Here is a 12821-nt window from a genome sequence, read left to right on the forward strand (position 1 = left end):
TGTGTGTGTGTGTGTGTGTGTGTGTGTGTGTAAGAGATTAATTCTGTGTCAGTGGTCTCTGGGTGAAGGGGGGACAACCCCCAAAGTGTCTGCCTGTGGAAAGGGGAGGAACCTTGTGATTTTGTGTGAGTAAAGAGGACTAGAGACTGTGTGTGTGTGTCTGTGTGTGTGAGAGGAGAGACTGGCTCCTGTGTCTTGAAAAGAGTGAGACTGTAGGGATAGGGAGGAGTTAGCACTGTTTTAGAGAAGACCCCTGTGTGTATGTGTGTATGTGTGTCTATATCCCTGTCTTTGGGTGGGAAAAGAAGAGGAGCCCTCTGTCTCTGTGTGAGAGAAGGGGAGGGGGAACCTTGTGAATGTGTGTTTTTATGTGCATGCATGTGCATAGTCTGCATATGAGTTGCCCTATGTTTGGATCAGAGGAGAGGAGCAGTGTGTGTCAGTCATCTAGCATTTGTTAAGTACCTACTATGTGCCAGGCATTGCACTGAGGGCTGGGAGACTAGGAAAGACAAAAACCTGTCCTTGTTGTCAAGGAGCTCACAAACTAACAGAGACAACACGCAAACAATTATGTACAAACACTGTATTCAGGAGCAATTATAGATAATCAATAGAGGGAAGGAACTGTCATCAAGGAATCATGGGAAAGGCATATAGAAAATGGGATATAAGAGAGAGAAGAGATGAGACATGCAAACCTGTGTATATGTGAGGAGAGAGGAGCTCTGTGTGCAAGTATGTATGCAAGTGTGTGAGAGGGGAGGAGCCCTGTGTATGAATGTGACAGGAGGGTAGAGGAATACCGTGTATGCGTGTGTGTCTGAGAAAGAACAAGAGCCATTGTCCCTGTGTTTGTGTGTGAAAAGAGGAAAGGAAGCTGGAGTCTATGTGTGAAAAAAGGGGACCTTTGTCTGTGTGTATGAAAGGAGAGCAGAGAAGCCATTTATCCCTGTGAGAGAGAGAGAGAGAGAGAGGTATACTATATGGGTGTAGATACATAAATCTGTGTGTGAGAAGAAAGGAACACTTTGTGTGTAAAAAGAGGAGCTCTGTGTACACACACACTCATACACACACATATATATGTTTAAAAAGAGGAGAGGAGCCTTGTGTGTGGAAGTGAAGTGGGAAGCAGAACACTGTATGGGGTGGGGTAGAGTAGGAGGGAAGGAGAGAAGCACTGTCTTTGTGTGTGGGAGAGGAGCCCTGGGTATCTTGGTTTGTGTGCAGTGTATGTGTGTGTGAAGAGAGAACCTCTGTGTCCATGTGTCTTTATGTGTGAAAAGAGGAACCCTGTGTATGTGTGTGTAAGAGAGGAGGGGAAAAAAGCACTATGTATATGTGTGTCTGGCAGGAGAGGAGCTGTGTGTATGTGTGTAGGGTTGGGGAGAAAGAGGGGCAGACTAGAGCTCTATATTCCTGTGTCTGTCTCTCCTTAAAAAAAAAAAAGTGGACCCCTGCTTCTTTATGCATGAAACTATGAAAAGAAGGAGTCCTATGGCTGTATGTGGCTGTGTTTGTGGAGAGAAGCTGTGTGAGTGTGTGTGTGTGTGTGTGTGTGTGTGTGTGTGTGAGAGAGAGAGAGAAAGAGAGGAGAGAAGGAGAGAGGTGAGGGGAGAGTGAAAGAGCAAGAAAGAGATGAACCCTAGGTCTATGTCCATGAGAAAGAAGGAGGGCAGAGGAGCCCTGTGTATGTGTTTGTAGTAGAAGAAAAGAGCCCTGTATCACTGTGCCCATGTGTCCATGCTTCAAGTGTGAGAGGTAGAGAGTGTTTGGTGTTCTGTGTCTGTGTGTGTAACAAGAGAATCACCCTGTGTCCCTGTCTGTATGTCTGTCTGCATTAGGAGGAGCCCTATTTCTGTGCATCTCTGTTTCTGTCTATGAATGAGAAAGAAGAGAAGCCTCATATATGTGTGTGCATGCTTCTCCTTGTGTTCACCAGTTAGTAAAGGGCCCCAGGTATGTATTTGTGTACTTTTTGACTATGGTGCCACCTGCAGCTTTACTTAACCAGATTGTAAACTCCTTGAGGGCAAAAAGTTTGTATTCTTCATGAAAGCTTTGATCTTCTATAAAACCTAGCACAACGCAAGTGAGTTAATTGTGGAGTGAATGAAGCTTACTGTGTAGGATTTATTTGTTATGTGTCTCTAGCTGCCTCTGGAAAGCCCTGAAGTCATTGAGACTGAGGCTATTAGCGTCCTCTTGTGACTTAATCCTTTGTTTACCTACAACAGTCCTAGGAGAGTTTTAAGGGACCTAGCCTGGGACACCAAGGGGTATATTCACTGTAGGGGAATGAGATATGAACCCCAGAGTGAAGATGGTCCCATCTAAAGGGAATTTACTTTTCCTTCTATAGAGTCCTTCTCCAAAAGAAGGTGAAGATAGAAGAGGCCGAGTGAAGAACAGCACCTCCCTTAGGAGGACACACGTTGGGGCTTTCTTTAGAACCTTTGGGTGGAGTTGGTGACTGCTATAATAATTCCTGACCATCTTGCCCTAGGAGACAGTGCTTGGAGGAAATCAGAGCATCCAGTGAACAACAAAGAAGGAGTGACTATGGAAGATCTGGTGAACATGTTTGAGAAGAAAGGTGAGGATTACAAAATGTGAGAAGGGAGAAATCTCTGCAGTGAGAGACAAAGGCAAATAGCACTTAGGGGAGGGTGTGTGGGTGAATAGGTCAGGAAGGATCAAAATCCATAGCTGACCCTAATTTCTGTCTTTTGCTTGGTTCTTTGTTCCCACTTTCCATTTTTCCCTTGGCTCCTTCTTCTTTCTCTTCCCCATATCCCCGTATCGACTTCTTTTTGGTCTTAGACTGACCCAGTCCCTTGGCCACTAACATGAAATGTATCTAGGGTACATTGATTCCTCAATCTATCCTGCTGAAAATGTGAGGGGAAAACCCCCCAAAAACAACAACAACAAAAAACCACTGTCCTCTTTATTCAGCCAAGACAGGTTGTAGTTTTTTTCCAAAAGGGATTTTCATTAAAAGAAAACAGAAGAGGAAAAAAAAAATTACATTGTGCACAAAAGTATAAAAATGATGAATTTCCTGAGTGGAGTTTTCTGATGCAGAGGAGAATGACTGCCCCAACCTGTGAGTATGCCTGGCCCTAGCTCTTTTCTATCTCCTAAATGCTACCTGGGAAACCTGCCCCAAAGCTTCCATTGTCAGACCTTTGATGGTCTACCCTCACAGTCCCTCGTTCATGTACCCTAATATTCCCAGGGAAGGACTGGCTTAGGAACTTGGGTCCTAGGTTTGATAAGATAATGTATTGTTAATTGGGTAATTGTTGTAATGGTTTTGGGGGAAAATTTTCTAGTAGGGACACACTAGAAAATCAGAATTGTGGCATATTGTATCCGGACTTATGATACTATTGCACAGCCTTTCTGAACAGTATAGGGAAATTTTTTCTACTAAATAGCCTAGTTTTATCAGTAATTGAACAGAGTTGGGGAGAGGAAGGTCTCCTTGGCTTTAGGGTATGATGGGCTCATTGAATGAGTATGTTCATAGTCTTAGTATGGCCCAATGAAGTATTTAGCCCTGGTCTCCCCTTCTAGCTCTTCTGTGAGAAAAAAAAATGCCCTTGGAAGCCAACATTAGGATCATAGGTCTAGCTAAAAGTGAGGTTAACAGGTAAAAAAAATACTGAAGGTGAGATTTGAACTCATGTATCCCAAATCCAGGAACCCATTCTCCTTCCATTGGTTATTCCTATGGGAGGCAATAGCCCAGTCACCCATCATTTATAAATCTTTCTCTCATATGGTTTCTGTGATATTGGTTGTATTTGTACTTTGTTTATGAATTAAACTTGTTACTTGACAAAAAGATTTCTGTTTTATTATCTATTTTATCTCCACAAGAACAGGAGAGACTGGTAGGATATATATTTACATTTGTTTTACCAATGTGCAAATTGTGATTGGAGAGGTCAAGAGAATTGCCTTGAATCCCACAGCTAGTTAGTGACGGAACCAGGTTTATAATCCAGCTAGTTCTGTGCTCTTTCTTTTGGGCCACATTGCTTCACTGACAATAAAATCAAAGTATGCTTTCTCTGAAGAGTCTGGAAAATTAAAGTAGGGAGGGAAATGACAGTATTTTTCTTTATTAAGTGAGGAGGTAACTGAATCAGAGAGGGTATATTCCATTCATTGTCAGTGCCGATGGAAACAGAGCTTTGAATTCATGGCACGTGGCCTCATTCCAAGGATGCATCGAATTCTGTCCTCTGGAACTTTGTAGACCACAAGGTTAAAGTCAAGGATACAAGCTAGGCAGGGGATAGGGATCCTACTGGAAACCCTTTGACCCGTGTATGCTTGGGGAGGGGGTCAAAGTCAAATGCAGCGTTTCAATTTCTAGTCTTGTAGGTTTGAGAGTTGTAGGATTGTCTCTCTTATGGTTCTTTTTTCTTTCCCAGCTCTGCCTGAGAAGTATGACCTTCTCCCCAAACAGAGCACAGAGGTGGAGGAAATGACCTCTGGGCTCCTGGCATCCAGATCCCAGGTGAGCTGGGGTTTCTTCTCTCTCCTTAAAAACTGCATCATCTTTCACTGAGTATAAAGATTTCTTTCTCTTGTTCTGAAGATTTTTTTGTCCAACAAAGTTGGATCTGAGCTCAAATTGTTCTTACTGAGGAGGATGGTTGATGAAGGGTCTAAACTAGTATTCCCAACTTACCTAGTGTCTTATTTCGGTATTTTTTGTCTCTGCCTGACATTCCCTTGTTCAATCAACCAGTTATTCAGGTCTGTATGTGCTGCTCGCTATTGTGGTAAGGCCTGTGAACAGAACAAAAGTAGAAGACACATATTGTATACTCCCAGTAGAATGTAAGCCCTTTGAGGGCAGAAATTGTTTGGTTTTTATCTTTGTATAATCAGCACCTGTATAGTATCTTACACTTAACAGGTGCTTAATATAAATGCATGGGTGAAGATACAGTCCTTGTCCTCAGAGGGATTCTAAGAAGGTAGCAACATACTGTTTTTTAATTTTTAATTTTTTGATATATTTTATTTTGATGCAATAGACAATTCCCAACCTAAACAAACTTTTATATTGTTAACTTTAACTTTTTCGTGTCTAATAAAAAACAACAATTATAATGGTTATTTCTGTGTACTTAGTCTCCCCTATGTGTGTGCATCTTAAACTCCTTGAGGGCAAAGATTATGTGTATAAAGTACATTCTATGAAATGGAATTTATTGATTTTTCTGTTTGTTTTTAAAATTTTATGTATTTTGTTTTGACATGGCAGACACTTCCCAACAAACATGCAAACAACGCCCCCCCTTTATGAAGTTAATTTAACAGAACTTCATGAAAAGGTTTATTGATAAACAGAGCATGATAACTGAATATTTCCAACGTTGACAATTAAACCAGAATTTTGTTTCCTTTCCATGTTAACTTTATCAACATTGTTGTAGACGTTATATTCTTTTGGCTCTGCTTTCTTTCTTTTTTTTTTTTCTGTATCACTTCATACAAGCATTCCCTTGTTTTTCGGAATTTTTCAAATTCCTCATTCCTTATGAATACGTAATGTTCCATTATATTTATATGCCAGGATTTTTCAGCTATTCCTCATTCATTGGGTACATTTAATTATAGTTTTTTGTTATTATACATAATGCTACCATGAACATTTCTGTACCCATGGACCTTTTGATACCTTTTTTTAGCATAATTCCAAATTTTCCAGAATATTTGAAATCATAACTTTACCAGCAGTGAAAGAGCATGCTACCTTTTCCAAACCTCCAAACTGTATGTTTTCCTATATTTTTTTCATGTTTATTAGCTTGATGGGTGTAAGGTGATACCTCAGGGTTTTTTTAATTTATTTTAATAAATTGTATGCATAGCTTTTTGTTTTTATGTCAATCAATCTGGGCCTTTTCCTGTAACATAGAAAAAAAATTTGATTATAACCACCTGATACAATGACTGGGTATGGAACATTCTGTACTTATGGGCCCTCTCTGCCTCAATACCAGAAGGAGGGAGAGCTGTTTCAACAGCTGTTCTCTTGGACTAATTAGAGTTGTTTTAATTTATATTTCCCTGTTTTTGAACTTTTTTTTCAGGTAGCTCTTGGTAGTTTGCATTTTTCTCCTTTGAAAATAGTGTTCAGACAGAGTCTGTCTATTAAGGAATGCCCTTTAATTTTACATATTTCTGTCAACTTCTTACAGAGTTTTGGATATCAGTTTTTACTAAACATACTTAATACAAAGAGTTTCCTAATCCATACCTTTTTTTCTAATTCTAACTGTATTTTTTTTTTAAAAAAATCTTCAGATGCTTTTAAAATTTTATATAATCACAATTATCTAGTTTGCTTTTATGAGCATTCTTATCTTTGGTATGGTTATGCATTTTCCCTTATCCATAATTTTGAAAAATATAATATTCTTCTGTCTCTCTCTCTCTCACACACACATACACACATACACACACACACACACAGACACACACTACAATAACATTGTATTTAGATATTTTATCCATTTGAATTTATTGTGTCTATGGCTTAAGCTTTGACCTAAAGTTATTTTTCTGTACTGCTTTGCAGTTTTCCTCATAGTTCTTTTCCATTAAAAAAGTCTCTCAGTAGTTTGTGTTCTGACTTTATTGGACACTAGATTGAAATGAACATTTGTTACTAGGTCTTGTTTAATAAGTACATTGTTGAAATAATTGACTAAGGAATTCAGCATGGGTAGGGAAGCATGTGAAAAGAAAAGAGGATTAATTGACTGGGAGACTAGGAGAGGTGACCAGCCAATATGGTAAAATAGGAGGAAGCAGTACAGCCCAGCTCTCTCTCACAGTTATTCTGGCAGTAATTTAGGAAGATTACTAGACTTAATCCTGATAGAGAAATCCAGAGAAAAATCGGAGTCTTTTTTTTTTTTTTTTCAACCCAAGTTGGCATAAGGAGACAGGCCTTCAGACAACAGGGTAGGGTTTTAGGCAGGAAGGTACTTTATGGAGCCTTCGAGGAAGGGATCTAAATTATGGCCTGTGGCTATGCATTAGGGTAAGAAGCAGTCCCAGATCTTTCAGGGATGACTGATGCTGGTCAAGGAGCAGGAATAGCTGCTTAGAAGATTTGTTGTGGACTTGGGAGAAGACCTGAGCCTGGGGGATGGTAGACCAGAACATATTGTGGTAATTACCCAAGGATGAATACTAAATCAGGAACAGAAGAAACAGTAGCTCTGTTGCTTTTACCCTGGAGCAGGGTCTCATACCTATCTGAGGTCTGCAGCTGAATAAGAAGGGCAGAGAGCTCAGACCAAGGAGGAGCCTGCAGTTCTGCCACGCTTAACCTGCAGAACCTGCCAGCTAGCTGACAGGATCAGGAGTCAGCAGCAGTCTACTGGAGCTCCAGTCAGAGACAAGGTTACAGTTGTGTAGCCCATATACCAGCTAGAGTTATTAGCTTGTGGAAAGACCTTCAGACCAGAAGGGCAGTGAACAGATTTTGCCCGAGATTAAGCTATTTTGGGTATAATGAAAGCTTGCAGTTCCCCAGCCTGAGGAGCCCCAGAGTTTCCTGAGAAACATAGCATTCAATATCCAGAGAAAGCAGCAACAGGACCAAAAAAAAATTTAAAACAGAACCCAGCCATTCCCATTCCCTGACCCTAAGAACAGTTTCAGTTTGGGAAGTAAGGCTAGAAGAAAGAGTAATAATTATAGTAATAAAAAGATTTCCAACATAAAGGGATGTTAGAGTGACAGATACCCCCAAGACACAAACCCTAATGAAAACAATGACTCCAAAAAGTCTCTAGGTAAAGCCTCAAAGAAGAACAAATTTTCAACTAGAATTCCTGGTAGACATAAAGCAAGAGTTAAAAAAAAATAAAAGTTAAAAATGATTTTATGAGTGAAATCAGACTACTCAAAGCCCCGGCAAAAAAAAAAAAATAAAAGTGGATATATTTCAAGAAACACTAAAGAAAGCTTCCCACATCTCAGAACCAGAAGGCAAGGTTTTGAAAACAAAAAGCAAACGAAATGGAAACTACCAAGAACATCAAAGCCAAAATCCAGAGTTTCCAGATCAAAGGAAAAACTTCAGATAGCCAGGAAGAGAATTCAAGTATTGAGGAGTCATAGTCAAGATTATACAAAATTTCACAACTATCACAACAAAGGAGTGGAGAACTTGAAATACAGTAGTGCAAAAGGCAAAAGAATATAACAAAGAAAAACCTGAATAGAAAAACTGAGTAAAATCCTATAGAGGACCTTTAATGACATAGAACTTCCAAGCTTTCTTGATGAAAATTCCAGAGCTGAAGAGAAACTTTGAAATACAAACACAGGAGTCAAAAGAAATTTAAAATGGTAAATATGAGTGAACAATCAGAAAGGACTAAACAAGGATGAAGTTTTTATATTCAAGTAATGGGAGAGTCCTCTCAGAATCAGTGTTTTCAGGGGTCATAGAGGGAGTTAAATAAGACAGTTTTTTGTTATGTTTTGATGCTTTTAAAAGAGGGAAAGGGAGGCAGAAATGAAGACACAAGGAAAGGGAGTTGGAAATTATTTCACATAATCATAGTGTATCATAAGATAAAAAATAAGAAAGAATGGGTGGGGAAGAACTTTCATCTGAATTTGTCAAAGTAGATCAGAATACAGACACATACAGAATTGAGCAGAAATATATTTCACTCAATGGGGAAACAGGAAGGGAATGGGGAGGAAAGAGGGGAGGAATAAGAGGGAGGGTAGAATTGGAGGGATTAATCATAAGCAAATTCTAACCATGGAGGGTAGATCACAAACAAGGGTTTAAAAAGAAAGAAAGAAATGGTAAAAACCTCTGATTGGGCTGTGGTTATAATAAAGAGAGCAAGGAAGCAGATTGCTTCAAACCTAGAACACTGATGCTGTGCCCACTCCTTTTCCCTTAATACCTTCTTTGTAAAGTAGACTTGGGAAACAGTGGGGAAAAGTATAAGAGAATAGGGTGAATGAAGGAAAGCATACAGATAACAGTCATCACTATGAATGTGATGAACTCACCCATAGAATAGAAGAGGATAGAATGGATCAAAAAGCAGAATACAAAATATGTTTACAACAAACACATTTGAGACAGAAAGATTCACACAAGATTAAAACCAGGGACTTAAAGTTAAAAAGACAGGAGTAGCAATTATGATCCCAGAAAAGGCAACAGCAAAAATAGTCTTAGTTAAGGATAAGCTGGGAAATTACATTATGCTGAAAGGTACTATAAACAAAGGATTAAATCAAATGCTTGGCATATATGCACCCAATAGCATAGCATCTAAATATTTAGAATAAAAGTTAAATAAGTTATCAAAAAAGTAAGATTTCTCTTTTAAATATAGACAAATAATAAAAAATAAACAAGATTGAAATTAAGGACCTTAATGGAATTTGAGAAAAGTTAGATATGATAGGCAATTATTGAGTGGGAATAGAAAGCAGAGAGACTAAAGGGTATAAATGAGGAAAAAAATACAGATTTAGTATGAATGAAGATGCTTAAAATGTAGGAGAGTATTTCAGAATTTAAGATTATGGAGGTGAGAGTTTCAAGTTACAGTGAAGTTTAAAGCGAGCAGCAATAGTGAAGTAGAGATGAATATAGGCAGGCATACCCTATTGTCTCAAAAAAGATGGTATTTTTGTCGTATTTTTAAAGTTTGTGTTTCTAAAGTAAAACAATTTAAAAGTCAAGCTTAGTTAAGTTTTTGCTTCTTAATTCTTTGATGAATAAAAAAAGAATATTCAATAAAAAATAACATTGTGTTAAAATGTACTACCAAATGTACTTAACATAAAATTCAGGCTGAGTTGTCTGAGGTCATCAAATATAATTGTTTAAGTAATTGATCATGGACCTCAGTTTTTTTATGTGAAAAATAAGAACGTTGGACTAAAGTCCCTTAAAGCTGTTGATTATGGTAGAGAATGAAGTATATTAGGAAATGAATTAATTGCTAAAGTTATTGAGGAAAGTGGGAGTTTGCCATAAAAGGTGACTGATTTGGAGGGGAAGAGGTTGATGTAAATAGATGTCAGTCAATAAACATTTATTAAATGTCTTCTATGTGTGGCACTATGCTGAGTAGTGGGCATACAAGAATAGATAGAAAGGAGTCCTTGCTCTCAAGGAGCTCACAGTGACATGCAAACAACAATGTATAAACTGTGCATACACACATATACACACATATACACCCATATATGCATGTGCATACACATGTGTATATAGGTATTTATACACGTACATATATACATATACCTACATGTGTACACATACATATAAATATGTATATATATATATATGAGACTTTGGAAATAAACAGAAGGAAGGTACCAGAATTAAGAAGGACTGAGAAATGCTTCTTGTAGGAGGTGAGATTTTATCTGGGACTTGAAGGAAGCCAGGGAAGTCAGGAGGTGGAAATGAGGAAGGAGAGCATTCCAGGGGTGGGGGGCAGCCAGTGAAAATGGCTAGAATGGAGAGATGAAGTGTCTCATTTAAAGTAACAGCAAGGAGGAGAGGGTCATTGGATTGAAGATCCAGTAGTGGGGATGTAAGGTGTAAGAAGACAGTAAAGATTGGGGGGTAGAGGGAGGCATTTTAATAAGGGCTTTGAATGCTAAATAGGACTTTATATTTTATTCTAGAGGTGATAGGGAGACACTGGAATTTATTGGATGGGGGATGGGGGTAACGTGGTCAGATCTGTGCTTTAAGAAAATCATTTTGACAGCAGAATAGAGGATGGATTGCAGTGAGGAGAGACTTGGTAGCATGTAGGCTGACCAGCAGGCTACTGTAATAGTCCAGGTGCTAGGTGATGATGGTTTGCACCAGGATGGTGGCACTGTCAGCAAAGAGAAGGAGGTGTATGTGAGAGTTGTTATGAAGGTAAAACTGACAGGATTAGACAAAAGATTGGATATGAGAGGTGAGACTGAGAAGTCAAGGATGAAACCTAAGTTGGGAACCTGGGTGAGTGGGGGCATGGTGATACTCCCCAGCAGTAATAGGGAAAATAGGAAGAGGGAAGGGTTTTTGGGGAAAGATAATGAGTTCAATTTTTAACATATTGAGTTTAAGATGTTTATCAGGTATACAGTTCAAGATGTCCAATACATAGTTGGAGATGCAAGACTAGAAGTCAGCAGAGAGGTTAGGGATAGATAAGTAGATTTAAGAATCATTAGCAAAGATGATAATTGAATCCATGGGAGCTGATGAGATCACTGAGTGAAACAGTATAGAGGGAGATGAGAAGAGGGCACAGACAGAGCCCTGTGGGACACTCATGGTTAGTGGTCATAATTTAGGGCAGGGGTGGGGAACCTGTAGCCTCTTGAGGCCACATGTGGCCCTCTAGGTCCTCAAGTGTGGCCCTTTGACTGAATTCAAATTTCCTAGAACACATCCTTCTATTAAGGAGATTTGTTCTGTGAAGTTTGGATTCAGTTAAAGGGCTTCACTTGAGGACCTAGAGGGCCATATGTAGCCTCGAGGCTACAGGTTCCTTACCCCTAACTTAAAGGAAGATCTAGCAAAGGAGACTAAGAAGGAATGGTCAGATAGGTAGGAGGAGAAAGTAGTGTCAGGAAAACGGAGAGAACAGGTGACTTGAACTTCAAAAGAGTAGATATTTTTGAGTAGTAGAGGCAGGAAAAGCAGTTGGGAGTAACTTGTCTCAACACACAAATGACAAAGACAACTTAGAAGGTAAGTGGGAAAAGTCTGTGACTGCAGTGAGAGAGAGAAGCTTGGGTCCCAGCCCAAGTCCCCGAGTGTGGCACCGGGGTGGCAGCTGTCTCTGGAGCTTCCAGTGCACAGACTGAGGGGGAATCAAGTGGCTGATCAGAGGAGGATTGCAGGGATCTCTTTGCCAGCGCTGAGGCAGGATTCTATTGCTTTGCCTGTGGTTGGATCTGGGTCCCAGTTCTAGGTGGCGGTCCTGGGGTGAGGAAGAGTGCTGGTGTGGTGGAGCTTGTAGTGGTGGTGGAGAGGAAATCCTCCTCACAGTTCTAAGGCAGAAAAGAGTATTTGTGGTCACTCATAGACCAGAGCATAGGCCAGGAAAGGAGTAAACACCTCACCCCTTATCATACCACCTTGGAAGAACTGAAAATTTATAGGTCCCTAGAAGTATATCTGAAAACAGCTGCACAAAACCCCTGAAGCTTGGGACAGTACATTCTCCACACTGGAAGCAGACCTCTACCTTAACAAAGAATTTAAAACTCAAGTAATTGGCTGGGATCATGAACAAACAAAGGTGCAAAAAATGTCAGACCATAGAATCTTTCTTTGGTGACAAAGAAGATCAAAACATATAACCAGAAGAAGACAACAAAGTCAAAGCTTCTACATCAAAAACCTCCAAGAAAAATATGAATCAGTCCCAGGCCATGGAAGAGCTCAAAAAGGATTTTGAGAAACAAGTAAGAGAAGTAGAGGAAAAACTGTAAAGAGAAATGAGAATGATGCAAGAAAATCATGAAAAACAAGTCAACAGCTTGCTAAAAGAGACCCCAAAAAAATACTGAGGAAAATAACACCTTAAAAAATAGCCTAACCCAAAAGGCAAAAGAAGTCCAAAAAGCCAATGAGGAGAAGAACACCTTAAAAAAGCAAAACTGGATGTGGACAGCATTTCCCATCATGAGTCTTTTGGAGTTGTCTTAGATCCTTGCAATTCTGAGAAGAGCCAAGTCTATAAAAGTTAGTCATCATACAATGTGGCTGTTACTGT

General features: G+C 39.4%; 1 protein-coding gene across 4 annotated transcripts in view; it reads left to right on the plus strand.

Moving 5' to 3' along the window:
- The first annotated feature begins 6 nt into the window (after positions 1-6).
- LOC114027885 (zinc finger protein 69 homolog) overlaps positions 7-12821 on the plus strand; it is a 50560-nt gene continuing 37745 nt past the window's right edge. For all 4 annotated transcript variants that reach the window (XM_027842059.1, XM_027842060.1, XM_027842058.1 and 1 more), the window contains exons 1-2: positions 7-2599; positions 4452-4537. In XM_027842059.1, coding sequence (XP_027697860.1) covers positions 2566-2599; positions 4452-4537 — 120 coding nt within the window. In that variant the 5' untranslated portion in view covers positions 7-2565. The remainder of the gene's footprint in view (positions 2600-4451; positions 4538-12821) is intronic.

This window comes from Vombatus ursinus, unplaced genomic scaffold (genome assembly GCF_900497805.2).
Source record: "Vombatus ursinus unplaced genomic scaffold, bare-nosed wombat genome assembly UNPS02014864.1, whole genome shotgun sequence".
NCBI lineage: Eukaryota > Metazoa > Chordata > Mammalia > Diprotodontia > Vombatidae > Vombatus > Vombatus ursinus.